At 33.8% G+C, this 20,492-nt stretch overlaps 1 protein-coding gene across 4 annotated transcripts in view; it reads left to right on the forward strand.

The window, feature by feature from the left end:
- The window catches only part of RICTOR (RPTOR independent companion of MTOR complex 2), a 67,931-nt gene that overhangs the window by 27,141 nt on the left and 20,298 nt on the right, over positions 1 to 20,492 (forward strand). The window contains exons 9-30 of one of the 4 annotated variants that reach the window (XM_088152695.1): positions 480 to 547; positions 692 to 759; positions 1,173 to 1,255; positions 2,857 to 2,944; positions 3,399 to 3,489; positions 3,615 to 3,681; positions 3,824 to 3,904; positions 5,423 to 5,523; positions 6,519 to 6,681; positions 6,975 to 7,076; positions 7,180 to 7,226; positions 9,263 to 9,398; positions 10,193 to 10,240; positions 10,878 to 11,080; positions 11,677 to 11,803; positions 13,135 to 13,299; positions 13,886 to 13,962; positions 14,071 to 14,149; positions 15,877 to 15,986; positions 16,095 to 16,182; positions 17,991 to 18,083; positions 19,390 to 19,496. In XM_088152695.1, the coding sequence (XP_088008821.1) occupies positions 480 to 547; positions 692 to 759; positions 1,173 to 1,255; positions 2,857 to 2,944; positions 3,399 to 3,489; positions 3,615 to 3,681; positions 3,824 to 3,904; positions 5,423 to 5,523; positions 6,519 to 6,681; positions 6,975 to 7,076; positions 7,180 to 7,226; positions 9,263 to 9,398; positions 10,193 to 10,240; positions 10,878 to 11,080; positions 11,677 to 11,803; positions 13,135 to 13,299; positions 13,886 to 13,962; positions 14,071 to 14,149; positions 15,877 to 15,986; positions 16,095 to 16,182; positions 17,991 to 18,083; positions 19,390 to 19,496 (2,192 nt within the window). The remainder of the gene's footprint in view (positions 1 to 479; positions 548 to 691; positions 760 to 1,172; positions 1,256 to 2,856; positions 2,945 to 3,398; positions 3,490 to 3,614; positions 3,682 to 3,823; positions 3,905 to 5,422; positions 5,524 to 6,518; positions 6,682 to 6,974; positions 7,077 to 7,179; positions 7,227 to 9,262; positions 9,399 to 10,192; positions 10,241 to 10,877; positions 11,081 to 11,676; positions 11,804 to 13,134; positions 13,300 to 13,885; positions 13,963 to 14,070; positions 14,150 to 15,876; positions 15,987 to 16,094; positions 16,183 to 17,990; positions 18,084 to 19,389; positions 19,497 to 20,492) is intronic. The other 3 variants (XM_088152696.1, XM_088152697.1, XM_088152698.1) reach the window with 3 other exon arrangements.

A 20,492-nucleotide genomic window follows, 5' to 3' on the forward strand; every position in this document is an offset into this window, starting at 1 on the left:
TCTTCTGTTCGCTCACTTTGCATTTTGTAAATTGATAAACATAAACAATTACAATATATATTTTTGGAAGGATTCTTACTTTACAGCATTTTTTCACACCTGCCTAAAACTTTTGCACAGTACTGTATATATGAATTATCCTTTTTCTCACAATAAATTGATACTGTATTTATAAAGTTAGAAAACAGATTGGTTCATAGCATCTGTCAATCCCTTATCTTTCTGCATCCTTTCCTTTAAAAGTAAGAAGCTAGATGACTTGAGTTTAAATGTAGGGATAAGATGCATGTTTTCATGTTAAAGCCCAGATTGACTGCTCATGCCAGTTCTAATAAAAAGTAAGAAGCTTCTGATTGGCAAAAATATAGATAATTATATAGGAAAAGAGGGGTTTATTTTCAAAAGCATATAAATAGATTTAAATACCATAATAATATGCACAGTGGTAATAGAAATGACACTAATCTTCTTTATTGTAGCGGATTTTAGCTCCATACACAGACTTTCACTACAGACACAATCCAGACACTGCAGAAGGACAGCTCAAGTAAGTACACAACCATTCTCTGCTATTCCCAGATTCCTAATTTGTGGAATATGCTCTTAACAGTGATACTATTTTAAAAAACAATGAAACATAACAATTTTGGTATAACTCCAGAGTCTTTACATATTAATGTTTTTATAACAGAGAGGACAGAGAAGCACGGCTTTCCGCTAGTAAAATGGGAATTGTGGCGGCATTTCGATCTTGGGCAGGTAGGCCATTTGTTCTCACTTTAACCGAAGTTAGTAAGTAGAATAATATGCTTCATAGATAAAGCAGAATTTCCTTGAAACAAAACTTTGGGGAATTAGTGTGGGCAATCTGTAGATTGGAAAATTTTTCAGGTAAAAAAGGATGAATTAAGTGCTTAGCTTTCAGTGCTGAAAAAACAATAACGTGCACTGGACAAGTAGATGGTTTAAATTATCTGTTGTATTGATGCATCCATTTTGTTCTTTATTGTTTTACTATAAATGTTTGTTTGAATTTATTGGCTGCCAACTTTTTGGGCTTTAATAGCCTCTGAAACTTTAACAGAAGTCTCTGTTTATGTGTTCAAATGTAAAAACATAATACATAATCCTACTCTTCCATTATATAATTATGCGTTTCATTTTGTTTTCAGGTATAATTAGTTTATGTAAGCCTGGGAATTCTGGGATCCAATCTCTTATTGGGGTGTTATGTATACCTAACATGGAAGTGCGGGTATGTTTTCAACTTCTGCAGTTAGAATTGCAAGATTTACATGTTCTTCACAGGCCATATTCACTTCTCACAATGTTGTTAATCTAGGAAATGTATGATTATTTTCTTAGGCACCTGAGTGAGGATGTGTCAGGAGCATTGCTAGGCATCATCCTCTGTATTTATGGGGATTGCCTGCAAATTTGGTTTTAAGCGGCTATAAATCACATTTTGGTTTAAAGTACAGTAGAATGTAAAAACTTTAAATGTACTTTCCATAATGGAAGCATGAGGAATTACCATCATATTCAATAGACTTAATTTACTCCTTTTGACATATATTCACTGACATGCATTATTTCAGCCCAATGCAGATTGTTTTTTTTTTTATTTATTACAAATATTTTTCTAGAGCTTCTATTACAAAGCATCCCAAACCAATTTAATATCATTGTAAAAAATTTAGAGCAAAAGCAAAGTAAAAGCAGTTGATTAAAACTAGAGATATTGGGGGAAGATAATGGCTGAGAAAGACCACTATAAAAAGGTGACTTAAAAAAAAAAAGACTGCTAAAACATGCCAGTGTTGGTGTATATCGTACAGCAGAGTGGAGATTACTCTACAGGATAGATGCCTCTGTGGAGACCTGCCACCCATACTACCACCAAGTGATAATCCCCCCTTTGAGGTTGGAGTTCAAAAGTTGTGTGTACCTTCATGTTCTTCCAATGGTTTGTTGTGTAGATCAGCCTAGCAGAAAATGGCACTGTTGAACACTAAGATCATTCTTCCACCACAGGTTTTGAATCTGTATAAAGACGAGTTATATCCCTTGTTCTATTTCAGGGAAACCTTAAAGGAAGCCTAAAATCTCATTTTATTTCCTGTATTTTTAATTACTATAAATCTTAAGTTCCCAACACAGTACTTGTGGGTATCTGTATGTTTTTAGATGATATCTACCAGACTCTCTGCTCCATGCAACTTTTAAAACACATTCTAGATTTATTTTAACTAACCAAAAAAAAAAAAAAATTAAATGGAAAGCTTAAACGTTGGAAAGCCAAGCACCAACCACACACATCATTTTTATTACCAAGAATGCCTATAGGTCACAAAGCATTCTTTGAAAATAACATTTGGTGACTGCAATCTATTGCTTTATTGTGCAGTATGCCTATCTATTCCCCTTTCTTCAGAAGAACAAAAGTAAATCAGATTGGTACAAAGTACCCTGGGGAGAGGGAGCTAGAGGACCTAATACAAAGCCAATTTTGCCAAGTTGCATTCTTGTAACTGGTTGTTGCTTTAGATGTCACGTCTACCATGATAGCCATTTTGTGAATGGTCAGTCCCATCCTATGACAGCTAGAGTGTCAGTGCATCCATCACATGTTCTCAACATTCAAAATGTGCCCACTGATTTGAAAAAAAAAAAAGTTCCCTGTGGTAAATGTTTAACAGACAGTTAAAATTTTGGCAGTTGTGACAGGAGATCAGCTGTCTTGAAGGTAGTAGTCCATATTTTTTTAATGTCTAAGTTGTATTTGCTTTGACTAATAGCTTCATATAAAAAACATTTCTGCTCATCTTTGTAATCATATTCCTGTTTATGTTACAGCGAGGCTTGCTTGAAGTTCTATATGATATATTTCGCCTTCCTCTTCCTGTTGTGACAGAAGAATTTATAGAAGCACTTCTCAGTGTAGGTTAGTATTAGAACTGGGGAAATGCTCGATGTTATTTGCTGGAATGACTGAGGAGCATTCTTATACCTGCTGCTGTACTGGGGCTTTAACCCCAGCTAAATTGCAATAATGATGCAATAATCTTTCTTTTATGAACTTGAATTGTGACTTTAAAAAGCTGTAAGCATTTTATTTATGATATATATAGGGCCCCTTTGAGGGAAGTCATTTGTGGTCTAAATTGCTAGTATTTGAAATACTTTTTAAAAATAATTTATACTTGAACCATCACTGTCATTACCCAGTATTTATGTAAATATATTCCATCACTGCAGAATAGGAAGAAAACTGCTAAGAAAACAATGAGAAATAATAATGCCAAATAAAATGAGAGGTCCTGTGCAATAATTTTACAGGTATTCTGTGGCCCACCTTTAAACTTAGACTTTTTTACTTCATATTTTTGTTTGTGCAGATCCAAGCCATTTTCAGGACAGCTGGAGACTTTCTGATGGCTTTGTAGCTGCAGAAGCTAAAGTTATATTACCTCACCGAGCCAGATCCAGGTACTTAACTATTAGCCACCCGACAGGAAACACATTTTTGCATCAATTTGATAATATGAGAGGTTAAAAAAAGGTTAACATGAAGGTTTGTGGCTTTTTTATTTTATTTTTTTTATTTTATCTAGGCCTGACCTCATGGACAATTATTTGGCCCTGGTTCTTTCTGCTTTCATTAGAAATGGCCTCTTAGAAGTAAGTTCAAATTTTAAATTCAATTATAAAAAATTATCCCTGTATGTTCAGTGTGTGTGTATGAATAGTACGTTCAATGTAAAGCAACATGAGTGTCATATGTACACTATATACCTAGAATTTCACTTCTTAATTATTCCAGGGTCTAGTCGAAGTAATTACAAGCAGTGATGATCATGTATCTGTCAGAGCAACCATCTTACTAGGAGAACTTTTGCATATGGTAAGAAAGACTTACTTTCATTTGCTGATTTGCTGCTATTCACTTTAAAAGTCATTAAGAGTAGGGATTCACTTCCAAAAGTAAAGGACAAGGAAATAATGTTCAAAACTTAAAGATGCCAAGATACATTCACGTTGTCATCTTACATTAGTAAAAGAGAGAGAACGTTACAAACATTACTTTCTGTTCCCTCTTACTTTTCAATAGAAGACAATATCTGTAGCTCAGGGTTGAACTGTGGAGTCCTTGGTGCTCTCTGAGCTTGGTTGTTTGCTTGCAGATGTTTCATTACCCGACTAGGTAACATCATCAGTGCTAGTGAGTGTGGGGTTTGCTCCCTGTTTATATACAGCAGCTTGCCCTGCCATCAATAGATACATAGAGATAAACCACATTTACACACCATTCAAAAGAGATAATAAAAAAGCTAAGAAGGAAACAAAAAGACCAGAACACATCTTCTCCAGCAACCAACAGCCAGATAAGCAGGGATTAACACCAGACAAACAGTCAAGCAGAAAATAATACCCTAATCAAGAACTACCAAGGAGAAAACCACACCTCCATCAACACTGGCAGGGCAAGCTACTGTATATAAACAGGGAGCAAACCCCATACTTCACTAGCACTGATGATGTTACCTAGTCAAGTAATGAAACATCTGCAAGCAAACAACCAAGCTCAGAGAGCACCAAGGACTCCACACCTCTTTTATTACCTTAAAGCCTAATGGTTTTCTGGGTTTGGTGTTGTGCATAACAGTGGTTGCCTCATCTGTAAAAAATTGGGCAGTTCACTGTAAAATCCTTGCGTGTTTTCAGTGCATTGCTGGTGATCCTGAAATCTCCCTCTGTTCTTGGTTTAAGAAAACACAGTCAAGATTATTTTATTAAGCTGAGAACTCCCTCTACTAAAGTAACATTATGAGGTCATAATTTATCATTTCAGCAGGTTGTTCCTTTTTAGATTAGGATTGACCAATTGCTTGTTGACTGCTTTAATTAACAGATAATGTTTTGTGAATGGCTCTTCCATGAGAGCTAGTAGACTATTTCCTTTGTCTACAAGCAAGACAAGCAATTAGGAAAGAGCGTTTTCCAATAGTTTTTTCCCCAGTTCAGTACAGGTAGTCCCCAGTTTAAGTATGAGTTCTGTTCCCAAGCTCTGTCCTTAAATCGAATTTGTATGTAAGCCAGAACAGTATTATTGTATAATACTGTTTAAGTAGTATTGTGAACTTGAACCATTGTGTATTTAACTCAAATCATTATGTATTTAACTCGAATTTTGCTACAGTGGGCTCTGTTCTTAATTATGAATTGTCCTTAAACCAGGTGTTCTTAACCCAGGGACTACCTGTATTTGCTTTTTTAATAAGGTGTTTATATTAATTATATCATTTGATATAAGCTCTGATTTTATATCATTAAAGTAAAACAGCTTTCATTTTGGAAGGGTGGCTAGGTGGAAAAAACTGGACTTTGTTTCAAAACCTGTAAAGCTGTTTCTGTTTTTCAGGCAAACACCATTCTTCCACATTGTCACAGCCATCATTTACACTGCTTACCAACTTTAATGAATATGGCAGCTTCTTTTGACATTGTAAAGGAGAAGAGACTGTAAGCATACATTTTAGTAACATGCTTAAGATACGCTAAAAGTATTCATTCAGCATTCTTGAACATCAGGGTACATCTTTATACATTTTATTCATCGAAATAGATATCTCTACTGATGAGTCAGAAAGATAGATAGAATTTCTGCTCATTGAAAATTGCCTCCTTTCTTTCTGCTGATGGAAATCTCTGCTCCGTCAAAGAGCTTTCCATCAGCACTGGAACACCAGTTGCATAAACCCACTAGTGAGCAGTTTTTGCTTCCTGTATTATTATTTTCATCTGAAAATTTCTCTTGCCAAAATACTGATTAAGACAGATTGTGTCTATTTTCAAAAGAAAGCAAATATAATCTCCTTGTTTTTTTGTTTTGAAATTCCCAATTGTTTTCCTTGCATGTTGTATTTCAATTTTGAACTTTATTAGTTGACATTTTCAGTAGTTGTTTCCCCGTGACTTAAATTTATAGCCGTGTATTAGAACTACATATGTTGAATGCTGTACATTTATGCTGCATTCTCATTTTTGAACCAATTTCTTCTCCACTACAGCAAACTCCACTAGTGGCACTGATACTCCTGCATATTATTTTAAAGATAGGAGTGTAATCTTGGTGTAAGAACCAATATATTGTAGAATCAATCATTATAGCACTACATGTAAATTACATTCAAATAATTTTTGTTTATAACTCGTAATTACTTGTATGGTATAGAACAAATGAAAAGATCCAAAGCCTGCACATTTAAAAATGTCAGAATAGTATAATTGCTATTTCACTTAGACTCCTGAAATGGGACTCAGTTTGTATTGGATTCAAATAACATTATTTTATAACATTCTATGCTTCAGGCCCCATCATAAAGGTGACCTCTGCTCAAGCCATTATTAAGCTTGAAAGCCATCTCAGCATAAAAAATCCCTGGGATTTACAGAATATACCATGCTTTCAGATCCTGATTAAGTACAGTAATTGTATTAACACGTTCTTCTGGTAGACGAGCCAGTGCTGCACTGAACTGCTTGAAACGCTTTCATGAAATGAAGAAAAGAGGACCTAAACCTTACAGTCTTCATCTAGATCACATTGTTCAGAAAGCCATGTCAACACATCAGCGAAGAGATCAGTATCGGGTGCAGAAAGATATCTTTATTCTAAAGGTAGAGTTATCTGTGGTTTTGTAAACACAAAAACATAATACTTATATAATTTTAACCTAAACTTTCCTGTTATAATGGTTAGCAATTCTAAGTATAGACTAACATTTTTTTTTCATTTGTAATGGGTCTTGGGGAGCCTGTATCACTAGAAGCTAATACAACTCCAAGGTTTTGGTTTTATTTTCTTTTTAAAAACTATGCATTTTGGTTTGGTTAGTCTGAAATGTGGTGATAGTAACACAGAGGTAATTTTACAGTAAAACTTACTTTTCTTTTTCCTTCTGCTGCTGAAGGATACAGAAGAAGCACTATTAATGAATCTGAGAGACAGCCAAGTTCTTCATCACAAAGAAAATCTGGAATGGAATTGGAATCTGATAGGGACCATACTTAAGGTAAGATATACAGTACAGTGATATCCTAATCAACATTTAAGAATATAAATATAAGGAATTAATTGAAATAATTCTTACTATGCTTTGTATTTGCTGTTTTTAGTGGCCAAATATTAACTTAAAGGCTAACAAGGATGAACAGTTGCACAGGTATGTAACTATCTATTATGTTGAGAAAAATAATTACAAAAATATTTCAGTTTGTCCTGGACATTTTTGTTATTATAATATTTTAGCTAGCAGCTGATACGTTAGATAAAAAGAAATTGGATTGTCTCTCTCCCCCCCCAATAAATTTGAATTTAATTTCTTGTAAATAAACTATTTTCAGCTATTTTAGATCCAGTGTGGCATTCACATAAGAAAGATCAGGTATAAACAATTATTTTCAGATGATGAACTACCAGCCCTCTAGTAATGGGCATAGACAACAAGAGGTTATTCTTAATGGAGTTGAACAAATGGATGAGTTTTGAAATTAAAGTAATAGTTGTAATATTATCTTAACCATTGTGTTTGTGAGATCCTGTCACAGAGAACACTGGATACTGTCACACAGCATCATAAAGAAGGATCTTTATAACTCTTCCAGTCATACTTGTTTATATTTATCCAGAGGGTCAGAACACATGGAAACAAAAGCAGATATATGAATTCTGTTGGCCATTTTGTGATCTAAAGTTTCACTTACTCATATATAAGCACACCTGTGTACACCTGCACAGTTCAAAATCTAGCTGGCTAGGCAAGGTTTGAGTTGCAGAAGAACAGAAATGGGGTACCCGCCATGCATGGTACCTCATATCATATGATGGCTCTGTAATACTACAGTTCCCATCCACTTTTGTAACTTTCAGTAAGAACTGTCTCTTGTTTTGAGAACCACTTAGCATTTTTTAGTGTCTTCATAGAAATCTTAATTCTGGTATTTTACTGCGTTTACTGTAAAAGCTGATTTCTACTAGAACAATTTTTGTGCCTTTATGAACTTATCTATTAACTTTTTTTTGCTCTATCAATTTGTGGCATTATTTTATTGAAGAAATGCCTCTAATAATGCCTACTTATTTCCCACATAATGCATTTTTTCTTAAATTACCTTATTGTTTGTTACATTACCTTATTGTTTGTTACATTATATTTCTCATAAATTTCATTTAAATAAAAAACAGATTCTGTAAGTACTAGATGGCAGACAAAGATTTTTTTTTCCTTTTCACCAATTTAAAAAATAACTGATTTTTATCCTAATTGGCCACTTTTATACAATATATTTTCTCTCAAAATTTCATATTGAATCTTGTAAATTCAGGAAAAAGCATTTTACTTATTTGAAGTCAGCAGAGGGATATCAAGAGTAGTTGTTTACATTTGCAGATAAGCAACATAAAAGAGAAAGATTTGTGGGATTTAAATATTAAATTCAGAAATTCAGAGTGCAGATTTGAAAATGCATAACTAGAGTCTTCTTTAGCTTATATGTTGTTAATAGTGCTCTCTTTTGACAATGTTTTATTTTCATTTATTTTATATGTCTTAAGAAATACAACAGATTTCCTGATAAGTTGGTGCTACCTTTTCTGTAATATAAAATATATATCATTTGATCTTTGCCTATATACATGAGTTCAGAAGTATTGAGCTTGAAAAGGAAATTCACCAACTTACATGCTCCAATTGAGAATAGCAACAAGGATGGCAGAAGGATTCATTTTTATTCATTTATTAAGATGTTTATTTAACATATCTAATGTGTTTGTATAACTGAGATCAACAGTAGATTGGAGGTATGAATAACTAAAATAAAGAGTTACTGCATAAAAAACCTCAGTCTGGAAAAAAATGCCTCGTTGGAATAAAAAAGAAGGTTTGTTAACTAGCAAGAACCAGTGACAAAGAGGTTGGATTAATCATTTCTTGAAGTAGAATGCCTTACAAAATAGAAACAGTTATAAAAAGAGTTATCTCTAATTTCTTAGCAGGCTATTGAGTATAGTTCGGCAATAGACCTCAGGGAGCAGTTAGATTTAATGTCACTGTGATTTTGTGAAAATGTTATATTGACTCTAAATTTGAAATGATAAAACTATTCTGTTATACTATAAATAACTATAAACATATACATACATTGTCAAAAAGCCTTTAGTGTTTTTTTTTAATTGCCTCATTCTTTTGTTTGATGCTAGATTTGTACGACGGCTGATGTATTTTTACAAGCCTAGCAGTAAATTGTATGCCAATCTAGATCTGGATTATGCAAAGTCAAAACAACTCACAGTTGTTGGTTGCCAATTTACTGAATTTCTCCTTGAATCTGAAGAGGTAAAATTGATTTTTTTTTAAGCCATAATTAAGGACTGGCAGATTCCTGTTTAACATACTCTAAATGCAAAATCATACCATTTTTACCAGGTTTAGCAAAAGTGGAAATATTTAAATGGAAGTATTTAATTCTGAATCTTTAAAATTCAGTAGTAAATGCAGCTTAATCTTTGGGCAAAAATAGAATTCATAAGATGTATTGTTTATTCTGGGTCACAGTGGAAAATGTAATATAAAAGATATTGGTAATGTTCTGCTTCAGTAAATAAATTAAAAACAAAAAGAGTGTAACCTGCCTAGAATCTTTTGGTGAAATGATTATTCCTCTTCTTAACTCTGCACTTCAGGGGAATATAAAATAAGCCTAATTAAATGGTGCCTGATTAATTAGGTTTTCCACTCAGTCTGACTGCTTGTCAATTAATAATTCCGCACTTTCTGTTTTAATACTGGAGGCAGTACAATATTTTGGAACAAACACATTAATTTAAAAAATAACTAATTAATGCAGACCAGTCAATCCCGAAGTTTATTAATCAAAACACACAAAACAGAAATTGCAGTCAGTTCAGAAACAAAATGCTAGTTATACCTCCTGAGACTTGCCTTATTTGGTACATTAGCCAAGTAGTTCATGGCTTTCATGCTTCAGAAGATGCATTTTTAGAGATAATTGTGCATTTAGAAATTAAAATTTAAAAGGTGGCATGGTTTTGAGAAACTGGCCTGACCTGCTTCAGGATATTGAGTGGAAGTGATACATGGGTCAATCAACGTGCCCTTTTGCCCCTCAGGAAGGAAGACAGGAAGGAAAGAAGGAAGGAAGGCAGGTGCAACAAAAGGTAGATACAGACTTAACAGTTGTCTAAAGTTTTTACATGTTTGCCTTTTGCATTCCTAACCTTCTGTGATGTGCAAAAGGTAATCAAAATTGCTTGCTCTGGTTCCTTTTTTGCTTGATTTTCTTTGGCAAAACTCACTAACTTGCAGAAGAAAGCAGCAGAAAATTAAGTTCAGTTCTGTCAAATCCTGGCCTTGACTTGCCACTTTCTCTTTCCATTGTTAGCTCTGGAAAAACTTGGACTGCCTGTGGATTGTTTATATTTATTACTGCCATAATCCCCATAGGAATGACTTTCAATTTATGTCAAGATCATTTGAGGGCATTATCAAGACTGACTGTCTCCACATTTCACTTGTAGTCTAAATTTCGTAAAAAAAAATTTCCTGTCATTGTCACATACATTTTTTATATTTTTTCTATATTACATGTCCTTTAATTTAAGCGTAATTTTTAAAAATCATTCAAGTTACAGAAATTTTACAATAAATATTTTCCTTTGGTTTTACCTTTCTAGGAATTCAGCAGTTGTTTGTTTTATACCAAGAAAAGTTGTAAATATATTGTGTTTTTTCATTGAACAAGGAAAATCTTGCTAAAAATAACCTGAATAAAGTTTTTGTTCTTTCCTTTTAAAGCAGGATGGGCATGGCTACCTTGAAGAGTTAGTAAGAGATATTGTACACTGGCTTAACATTTCATCTGGAATGAAACCAGAACGCAGTCTCCAGAACAATGGGTTACTTAACACTCTTAGTCAGCACTACTTCTTATTTTTTGGTACCCTCTCCTGTCATCCCCATGGAGTGAAAATGCTTGAAAAGTGTAATGTATTTCAGTGGTAGGTATTCGGTTACAAAAATAGTTTTTGAAATATTAGGGTTGCAGAAACGTAAACATAGAAATTATCTTAATATGTCATAATTTCTATAGAACTGAATGTGTGGTAACTATAATTAACTGTGACTAGTTGATGTTAAGTTTTTACTTTTGGAGGAATAAGATTATTTTAGATTTTATTTGTAAAAATGTTGCACACAAATTACAAGCAATGTAAAGACTATTGAAGAAGATAAATATATTCATAATGCTTTCTAAGTAAACATTTCACATTTATAGAATGTAATTAGAATAAGCACTAGTCATTTCCTCTGGGAAAAAAAAAACATGGTGGAAAAATCAATATGCATTATTTCAGTTCCATAATAATATATAACATTGTTGGCAAGTAACTTAGGCAGTTATTCTTTGGCCCAAATAACTTCAAAATCTGACAGTGGCAGAGGCACCAATGGAAGAGCAGGAAAAGAAAAGGGATTTTTAAGATCAGTCTATTTTTCTTAACAAGGAACTTAGTTTCTTAGACTCTGCTTTTGTTATAGGTATATATCCATATCTTACTAGAATTCCATTCATTTTTTGTTCGTTTGTTTCCAGTCTCCTTAATCTGTGTTCCTTGAAGAATCAAGATCACTTACTCAAACTGACAGTTTCTAGTTTAGACTACAGCAGAGATGGTTTAGCAAGAGTCATCCTTTCTAAAATCCTAACGGCATCAACCGATGTAAGTGAAAGCCGGATTCATGTTTTCATGGTATGGTATAGAAGCTAAAATGATGAACTATGTTTGAATCCTTTCTCAGACATAACCTTGAAACTAACTTAGTGACTTGATTCAGTCACTTTCTCTCACCCTTCATACCTCTATGAAGGAGTGACCTGAAAGATGGTAAGAGATAAATATAATATTGCACATAAACCTTATAAAAGTAAGCTATTTATTTGTTTGTTTGTTTGTATCAGCTGATGGTGGTCTCATGAACACTGACATTCACCACTGCAAGAGAGGCCTTTGGTTCCCATTACCCTGGGGTTCTTTGAGACCTCCCAGAATATTACGCACCTTGCTCTTGGTGTGATCTTGGTTAGTTGACCACTCCTGGGGAGGGTAACAACAGTATTGAATTGTCTTCATTCTACATGATCTGCCTGACAGTGGACAGGTGGAGTCCAGACTCTTTGGAAATAGTTTTGTACCCTTTTCTGCCCTGGTGAGCATTAGCAGCTGTTTTCCAGAGGTCCTCAAAAATATTGTTTCTTCGAGCCATAGTACACTTCCACATACCTATGTCGCGAAAATCAAACTTTGATAGTGAACACCCACAATTCTGTTCTTTAAATAAAGCAAGACCTCCCACACTCATACCTGATTATCATCCCATTGATTAAAACACCTCACTTTAATTTCCTTTCAAATGAACTGATAATCCTAGAGGTTCACATACTTTTGCCACACACACATCTGTAGCTCTGGATCATTTTCCTCAGTAAATAAATGAACAAGTATAATGTTTTTGATTCATTTGTTTAATTGGATTATCTTTATCCAGTTTTAGGACTTGTGGAGAACAGACCATGTTTTAGGTCATATTTATGCAGAAATATTGAAAATTCAAAGGGGTTCACAAACTTTTAAGCACCACTATACATATACACATTCAAATACTCATACATACCATATTTAACCCAAAGAAATCTGATTTTGAATTTAAAATCTCTCCCCCCACAACCTGGAAGGTTGATAGACAATGTTTGTTTGTTTCTTTTACTGTAGTCACAACAAAACTAAGATTATCCCTCCCCCTCCCTATTTAAGCAGAATATTGGGGCAGGGGACCTAATCTTTCTAATCTTTCTTTCAATTAAATACACTATATTTGGGGAAAATGTTATGGAGGGCTGAGGCTTATAGATCAAGTAGACTCCTAACCCTGTTTTTGATTTGGCATTAACATTAACATTGATTGTATAATGACATTTTGTATATGTAAAACCAGTTCCTTACCATGTTCCATTTTGGGTCTTCCATTAATCTGTTTTTTTTTTCTTTCATAGAACTGTAGGTTATATGCTACAAAACACCTCCGAGTACTGCTGAGAGCCAATGTGGAGTTCTTCAGTAATTGGGGAATTGAGTTACTTGTCACACAGCTTCATGACAAAAATAAAGCCATTTCTTCTGAAGCACTTGATATCCTTGATGAGGCATGTGAAGACAAAGTGAGAGCTTTTCCTTGTTCTTTAGTTGGTGAAGAAACCTAGCTTATTTTTTTATCTTAATTCTACTTAGGGGGTTAATGTAATAAAAATAAAAATTATTATAATATATGCTGTGATGTGTTGTGATGACTTTTCCCAAATGTAATTCCAAAAAGAATAAAATGCAGAACTTAATTTAGGAGAAGCTTGAATTATTTTTCTTTTAACTTAGATTTTTCAAGGCTGGCATTTTTGAAATAGGAAAGAAGCACAAATATTCAATAAATATAACTTAATATAGGCAGCTTATGAAAATAATGCTTAGATTACTATATATATATAAACTGAATGTGGATGCCTATCTTGGAATTTATCTTGGGGTTTATCCTTGCTTTTCTCTTTTGGCTATTTTTTTGTCTTTAATACTGATTTGGATTTTGTTATTATGCTTTTCTTGATGTTATAAATACTGTAGAATAATTAAATAAAATTAAATATGCAGATTTGATTTAGATTTTGAATTGATGAGGGAGATTTCCAGTATGACAATACGTGAAATGGAAGTTACTATCTCCTAAACTTAACTCCATCCCTCTTCTTTTTTTAGGCAAATCTTCATGCCCTCATTCAGATGAAACCAGCACTTTCTCATCTAGGAGACAAGGGTTTGCTTCTGCTGCTAAGGTAAACATTTAATGTTTACTTCAGATGAAAACAGGCTAGTTAACCTGCATTTGCTCTGTAAATATTTATAAACTGTGGTTTGTTTTTTTGTTTTGTTTTGTTTTCCAGATTTTTATCAATCCCAAAAGGGTTTTCCTATCTAAATGAGCGAGGCTATGTAACAAAACAAATGGAGAAATGGCAGAAGGTATTTAATTAATTGGAATCACTCTCTCAAACTCAGTGTTATATGTGCATCAACTATTATGCCAAGGTTTTATCTGAGCCAAAGCCTACCTTGTTAGCAGCAAACATTAGGGACACAAGTGCCTAATGCCTTGATTTATGAAAAGGAATATAGTGCATATATGGAAATTTTGCAAGTACACCCTAAGAAGTAGCATTAATTATATTTAATATTTAAGTTTCTTCAAAATTGAATTTTTAAAAATGTTTTTTTTTAAATACCATTCCTAGAGTATAATCTTCTAGACCAGTATTTCTTGAAGTGTGGTCCTAGAACCCCTGGGGGTCCCCCAAGACCCTCTCAGGGGTCCACAGAATCAAAATTATTTGCCAGCCTATGTTGAAAAATAATACTGTATTAAAATCCCATCAAACAATTGTGAGAAGCGGTAGCAGCAGCAAATGTGTCAATTTTAATTTTTAATATGATAAATATTAATAAATACGATCTGTAGAAACAAAAGGTCTTTGGGGTCCTTCATAATTTTTAAAAGTGGGAAGAGTTAGAGAAAAAGGTTTTAGAAACAATGTTCTAGACTGTTCTGATTGGCATAGGGCAGCCCTAAGCTGTTACTTTTTATAGTAGTTTAATGATAAGTGGCCGTGAAATTGATACAGTAGCCTCTTCCTGTCTTTGTCTAGTTATGCTTCTATATTAACAAAGTAAAATGGGCTTGAATGACCCATGCCTACTTGGATTTGTTAAGGTTGCTAAGTTGCAGTACAATATTTGGCATTGTTCTTCTAATCCATTGTGAAGTGCTGCTTTCATATATAAATGGCTTGTGAAAATTTAAAGATTAATCTTGCAGACACTGGAACTGTGGTTTTCCTTTAAAAACCAGAATTTTTGTTCAGTGGGCCAAGGTGTGCATAAACAAATAAGAAAACTGACTTCTCTTGTTTCAGGAAAGGACAGATTTTAGTTGTTTTGCAAGAAGTAAGGTTTTAGATTTGTTTGAAGATAAATCATCTGTAAACTTGTTTGGATAGGAGAAGGATAGTCAGGGATAAAGAGAAAGCAATTTTTAAAAGTTACGCATTGACCCATGTAATGGGTTCTTTTTTAAACTGTAACCAATTTGATTGACACAGACTCAGAAGTTCACCAAAAGCGCATAATACTTCTCCACAGCCTACTCTTCCACAACCCACATCCTCTACATTAAATTAATCCCATCCAAAACTGTCTTTCATTAGAAGAAGTGGTTACTGGAATTACACTAACATTTCCACATAACCTGTAGTATTGCCCTACTGAAAGAGGCTGTGTGGATTCAATAATAGAAGAGCCTATTCTTTGATTACATTGCAGGATGAACATCTTGCTTTTTGAATGAATGGGAATGGAGATACACTGTCATTGAAGGCAACTCTTCCACTTGGTTATAGAAAAGAAATTCATAACCAAGAACCAAATAGGATATTTGTATAGGATAGCCAAACTTATTTTGTAAGATTGTGAACCTGATCCAATGGGAATTACATTAGATTGATCTTGCTCAATCTTCTTGTCGCTCACAGAGAGATATTTTTGGCAGCATTTTGATTATAAAATCTGTCTCCAGTGAGTATTTTACCATAATGGAATTATAGAACATTTCTTACTTGGATAGCGTGTTTATAAATACAAATATTGCTAGAGAAAATTTTTTTTTCTGAAAATCTCTATATTCCATTATATCTTAGGAGTACAATTTAAAATATGTCGAGCTGATAGAAGAGCAATTAAATGAAGCACTTACTACGTACCGCAAACCTGTTGATGGTGATAATTATGTTCGTCGGAGCAACCAAAGGTAAAAGAATATTGACTGATTTGTTAAAGCAATGCCTATAGTTACGCACTTGGTTTTAAGATTGTCATAATTAATTAAGTGCAATCCGACCATTTTTCTTCCCCACAGATTGCAGCGGCCACATGTCTACCTGCCAGTTCACCTCTATGGCCAATTGGTACACCACAAAACAGGCTGTCATCTGTTGGAAGCTCAGGTGAGGAAATTTAATGTAACTGATTCAAATAAGTTAATATTAAATAAAATGCAATATTCTTTTCATTGTCTTTAGCATTTATTTGCCTATTACTGGTTCAGAAGCGTGTAGCGTAAGCCATGCTACAAGGCAGTTTGGCTTGGCTTTCACAGCATTGGCCCCATATGCAAATCAGGAATTGTGAAATCACACATAAGGTTAAACAATTGCCAGTATTCCTGCACACTCCCTCTCTTTTTAACTAGTGAGAGTAACTGTTGAGGTGTATATAGAATTGATTCTTGAGGTTCTTGCTTCTTCATGCTTGGTATTCTAAGCCCCATTTCTTTAGTCCATAGAAGTAGGGAGGTGTCCTGCATTGCAGTGACACTGTTTTGCCTCCACCAAGACATACTATCTTAGAGTTCCTGTCTATGCCTCTTCTAAATTATAAATGTATCCTTGTTTTTTAGGATTTGTTTGTATTACAGACAAATTGTAGAAGGTAAAGGTAGTGAGAGATTCATGCTATAATATTAATGGTGCACCCTCATCAATTCTTAAAAAATGTGTATTTTCCAGATGTTATTTTACAATTACCTTTTCTTCTTAAAATTTACTTTTGTTATAATACACAAAAAAGAAAATGAGGAAAGAAAAGCGGTATCAACCAATAAAAATAAGGAAAGAAAACAAATGAAAAACTCCAGTACCACCGCTGCTACCACCATTCGCACATGGTGAATGGTTATTTTAAAATCCTTTGTTTTTCAGTATTGCAGCTGGCTGGCATTAATAACCAATCTCATGACCACCTGCAGTTTTATTACAATTTAGTATATTTTGAGAAACCCTTTTCTGCAGCTTTGAAAGCATCTAATGCATATATTTCATTCTTCTTGGAATGGAACATTGTAATCTAAAGAGGATGCATTCTTAATTGATAATTATTTATAAAAAACACAAGGCAATTTCATCCGGAGCTTTTCCCACATGGCATGGCAGTGAGATGGATTTAGAGAATTTAAAGGAAAACATTGAATAGTCAGTATTGTTTACCTAGGTGAACAGCCCTTTTCAGTTGATTGTATATAGTTTTGGAAGACAAACAAATTGGTTATTCCTATTCTTGCATTTTGCATCTCTGTGGTCGCTGGGAGTTGAAAAGGACTTGATGACACATAATCAGTCAATCAATCAATCAGTTCTTGCATTTGCACTTGTATAACACTAAGCCAAACTTGAATTTCTGGAAGTTATGCTCTTCCTAGGATGAAGTGTTAGTCTCACGTAGATCTCCAGATAAGGAATGTCATAATTGGAAGTACTCAGTTTGTTTTTTCATGCATGCATTATTTTGCATTCATTCTCTGTTCTACACTATGATAAAATGCAAGATGCTGCTATGGAGCTACTATGATAACAGTGTGAAATGGTAGTAGATTGCACAAGAGATATGCGTGTTAAGCTCAGTTTTCAGCCTTGTTAAACATCTTAGTTTTGAAGCGATTCTGAATGAAGGAAAAGGATGAAGGATGTTGGGAAGCTTACATGTTCCCCAGCCCCTCTCACATGAAATGAAACATTCTGTTTAGTAAATATTTTATTGACATTCTCAGTTTAACATATTATCACGTTTTATATTGTAGTATTCTTAAAGAAATTATTAACAATATAAAATACTTTGTTTTTAAATTATGTGACAAAATGCATAAATACTTACACTTTATAATGAGCACTGCTGTAATCTGGAAATAGAATATAACAGTTGATAAATAATTTAAATCTGATATATAAATTACACTGTGATTGTTCTTTTTGTTGTTTAGAGTATTGTTCCTGACCTGAGTTACACTGTCCGTTCCCCTATGCTGGAAAAATGGGAGGGGATTAAGCAACTAAAAGCTGCTCTTTGGGCACTGGTTAGTTAAAAAATATTTACCACATTTTTTAATATATATTTCTACAATGAAATATAAATCAGTAGTTACCAGTTTGTTTCTATTCTAAAAATGTTTGCTAAATTGCTATAGAGAGGTAAAATAACATGCGAGGGTTTGTTTATATTCAGTTTTTCTACTGCAAATGATGCTTAAAAAAGCTAATAATAAAATGTTAAATAATTAAAATAAATGATGAATGAAATACACAGATAATATATCTGTATTTAGACAGACAAATGAACTTGCAATAAGGCAAAAGCTTTTAAAAATATAATTGTCAGCAGAACTGTATTTATACTTCTAGCTTAGAATCTTAACTGGAAGAGTTTAGGACTTTGGAACAGTCATTAAGAAGGCCTCTTCTCATATTCCTCTAAGAGGTTTTGGAGGAAGGCATATAAATTATAAAAAATAAATAATAATTTGGGAGAATAATTAATTTTAAATTATGTCCAGCAACGATAACAGCAACCTTCATGGATTCTCCTTTTTGCAATATTCAAGCCTCAGAGATTACATATGATCTATGCTTAAACAAACCAATAAATAAACATTGTCAAAATTTGGCACCAGCCATTGAACATTAGTAACCCTATGTTCTGCTTATTTCCAGTGGGAAAAATAAAAGGTTTCTTTAGCTTTCAGATTGGTTTAACTTACCTGAATTACAAAGAAAAAATTAGGGCAATATTGCAAAATGTCATTGGTCCGTCTCCTGAAAATAATAGAAAAACAACATAGTAGCTGGCTGCCAAAATTATTTTGCCATCATCTTGAGTAACACAATTTTTTCTTGGTTAATAAATCATGGATTTCACACTATTAGTAATCAAATTTACTATTCTAATCACGTGACTTTGGGCTGTTGATCTGAGAAAAAAACTGTTGATCTCAGAGTTGAATCTTGAGTATAGTAAATTGTACTCTGTGGGTTGGATCTAGAGGTTCCCATTACTTCTACAAAGGAAGACTCCTCTAGTGGAAGAAGGGAATTTTACAATTCTGTAATACTAACCAGATTAACCATATTTTTCTATTGGTGAGAGTAATGAAATGGGTTAAGGAGATTTTAAAAGTTATATTCCTTGCGTAGTTGAAAAATAGACTATGATAAAGCGATGTCAGTACTTTTAAAAGAATATCCATTGGGGAGACAAATTGATCCTTCTGTAAGTAGAAACAGTATAGCATTCATGCAAAATCTCTTTAAGTCTATAAGTTGCTATTTTATCTTTTGTCAACCATGCCTTGATCTTGTATTTGTTCACAAATATTTATATTTAAGGGAAATATTGGATCTTCAAATTGGGGGTTGAATTTGCTTCAAGAGGAAAATGTGATACCTGATATAATGGCACTTGCCCAACATTGTGAAGTCCTGTCTATTAGAGGGTAAGTAGAACATGAAAACTGGAAATGCATTGTAAAGAGTCTGTGTGTATTTTATTTTGTCTGGGTATCATTAATATACAGTAGTTAATTTTTTATGAACTGATAGAGTTGGAAGGGACCTAAGAGGTCAACTTTCTGCTCAGTGCAGGATCCAGTAAAGCATCTCAGATAGATGACCATCTAGCCTGTTTGAAAGCCTCTAGCAAAGGAGAGCTCACATTTCAATTAAAATATAATCATGGCCTGAGGCCAGTACCATGGAGAACTAGCCGCTTCTTCTTGTAGCCTGTTCCATTGGCTGACAATTTGTACAGTCAGTAATTTCCTTTTGATTCCTAGCAATAACCTGCTTCCTTGTATATTTAATCTATTGATTCTGGTCCTGCCCTCTGAAGCTATAGAGAATAAGTCCACTCCTTTTCCTGTGTGACAATTCTTGAGATTAATATCTTCCCTTAGTCATCTTTTTGGTAGGCTAAATATACCCATATTCTTTAACTATTCCTCATTTCAGCCCACTGCTCAAATTGCCTAGATCTTTTTTATTTTTCTTTCTTTCATCTTGAAGTATTAGCTACCCCTTCCAAATATATGTCATTTGCACACTTTGTGTCTCCTAAATTTCTTTCTAAAAGTTAATGAAAAAATTGTTGAACACACAGGGCCCAGGACAAAGTCCTGTAGTATTCCGTTGGATACTTCTGTCCAAGCTGGACTGAATTCTCTTAACTGCTGGCTACCAAGCAAAGTCATGCTTCCTTGTATTTTCCACAGAGTTGCGTGCTGTCTGCCCACTTTTGTAACTTAGAGCAGTACTGCTTGTCAGTAACCACTTATAAATCAAGCTGGTGTTGTGTTCTCAGTCTGAAACAGGATACCTCCCCTCTCAGTTAATCTAATCACTCTTACTTCTTCAACCAATCCTTCCCAGTTGGTGAGGATTAGGTCTAGGATAACAGATCCCTTTGTTCTTTCTTCTACTTTTTGACAAATGCA

This window comes from Python bivittatus, unplaced genomic scaffold, assembly GCF_059951505.1.
Source record: "Python bivittatus isolate LINGU-HERP-01145 unplaced genomic scaffold, Pbiv_v1 ctg000570_np1212, whole genome shotgun sequence".
NCBI classification, from domain to species: Eukaryota; Metazoa; Chordata; class Lepidosauria; order Squamata; family Pythonidae; genus Python; species Python bivittatus.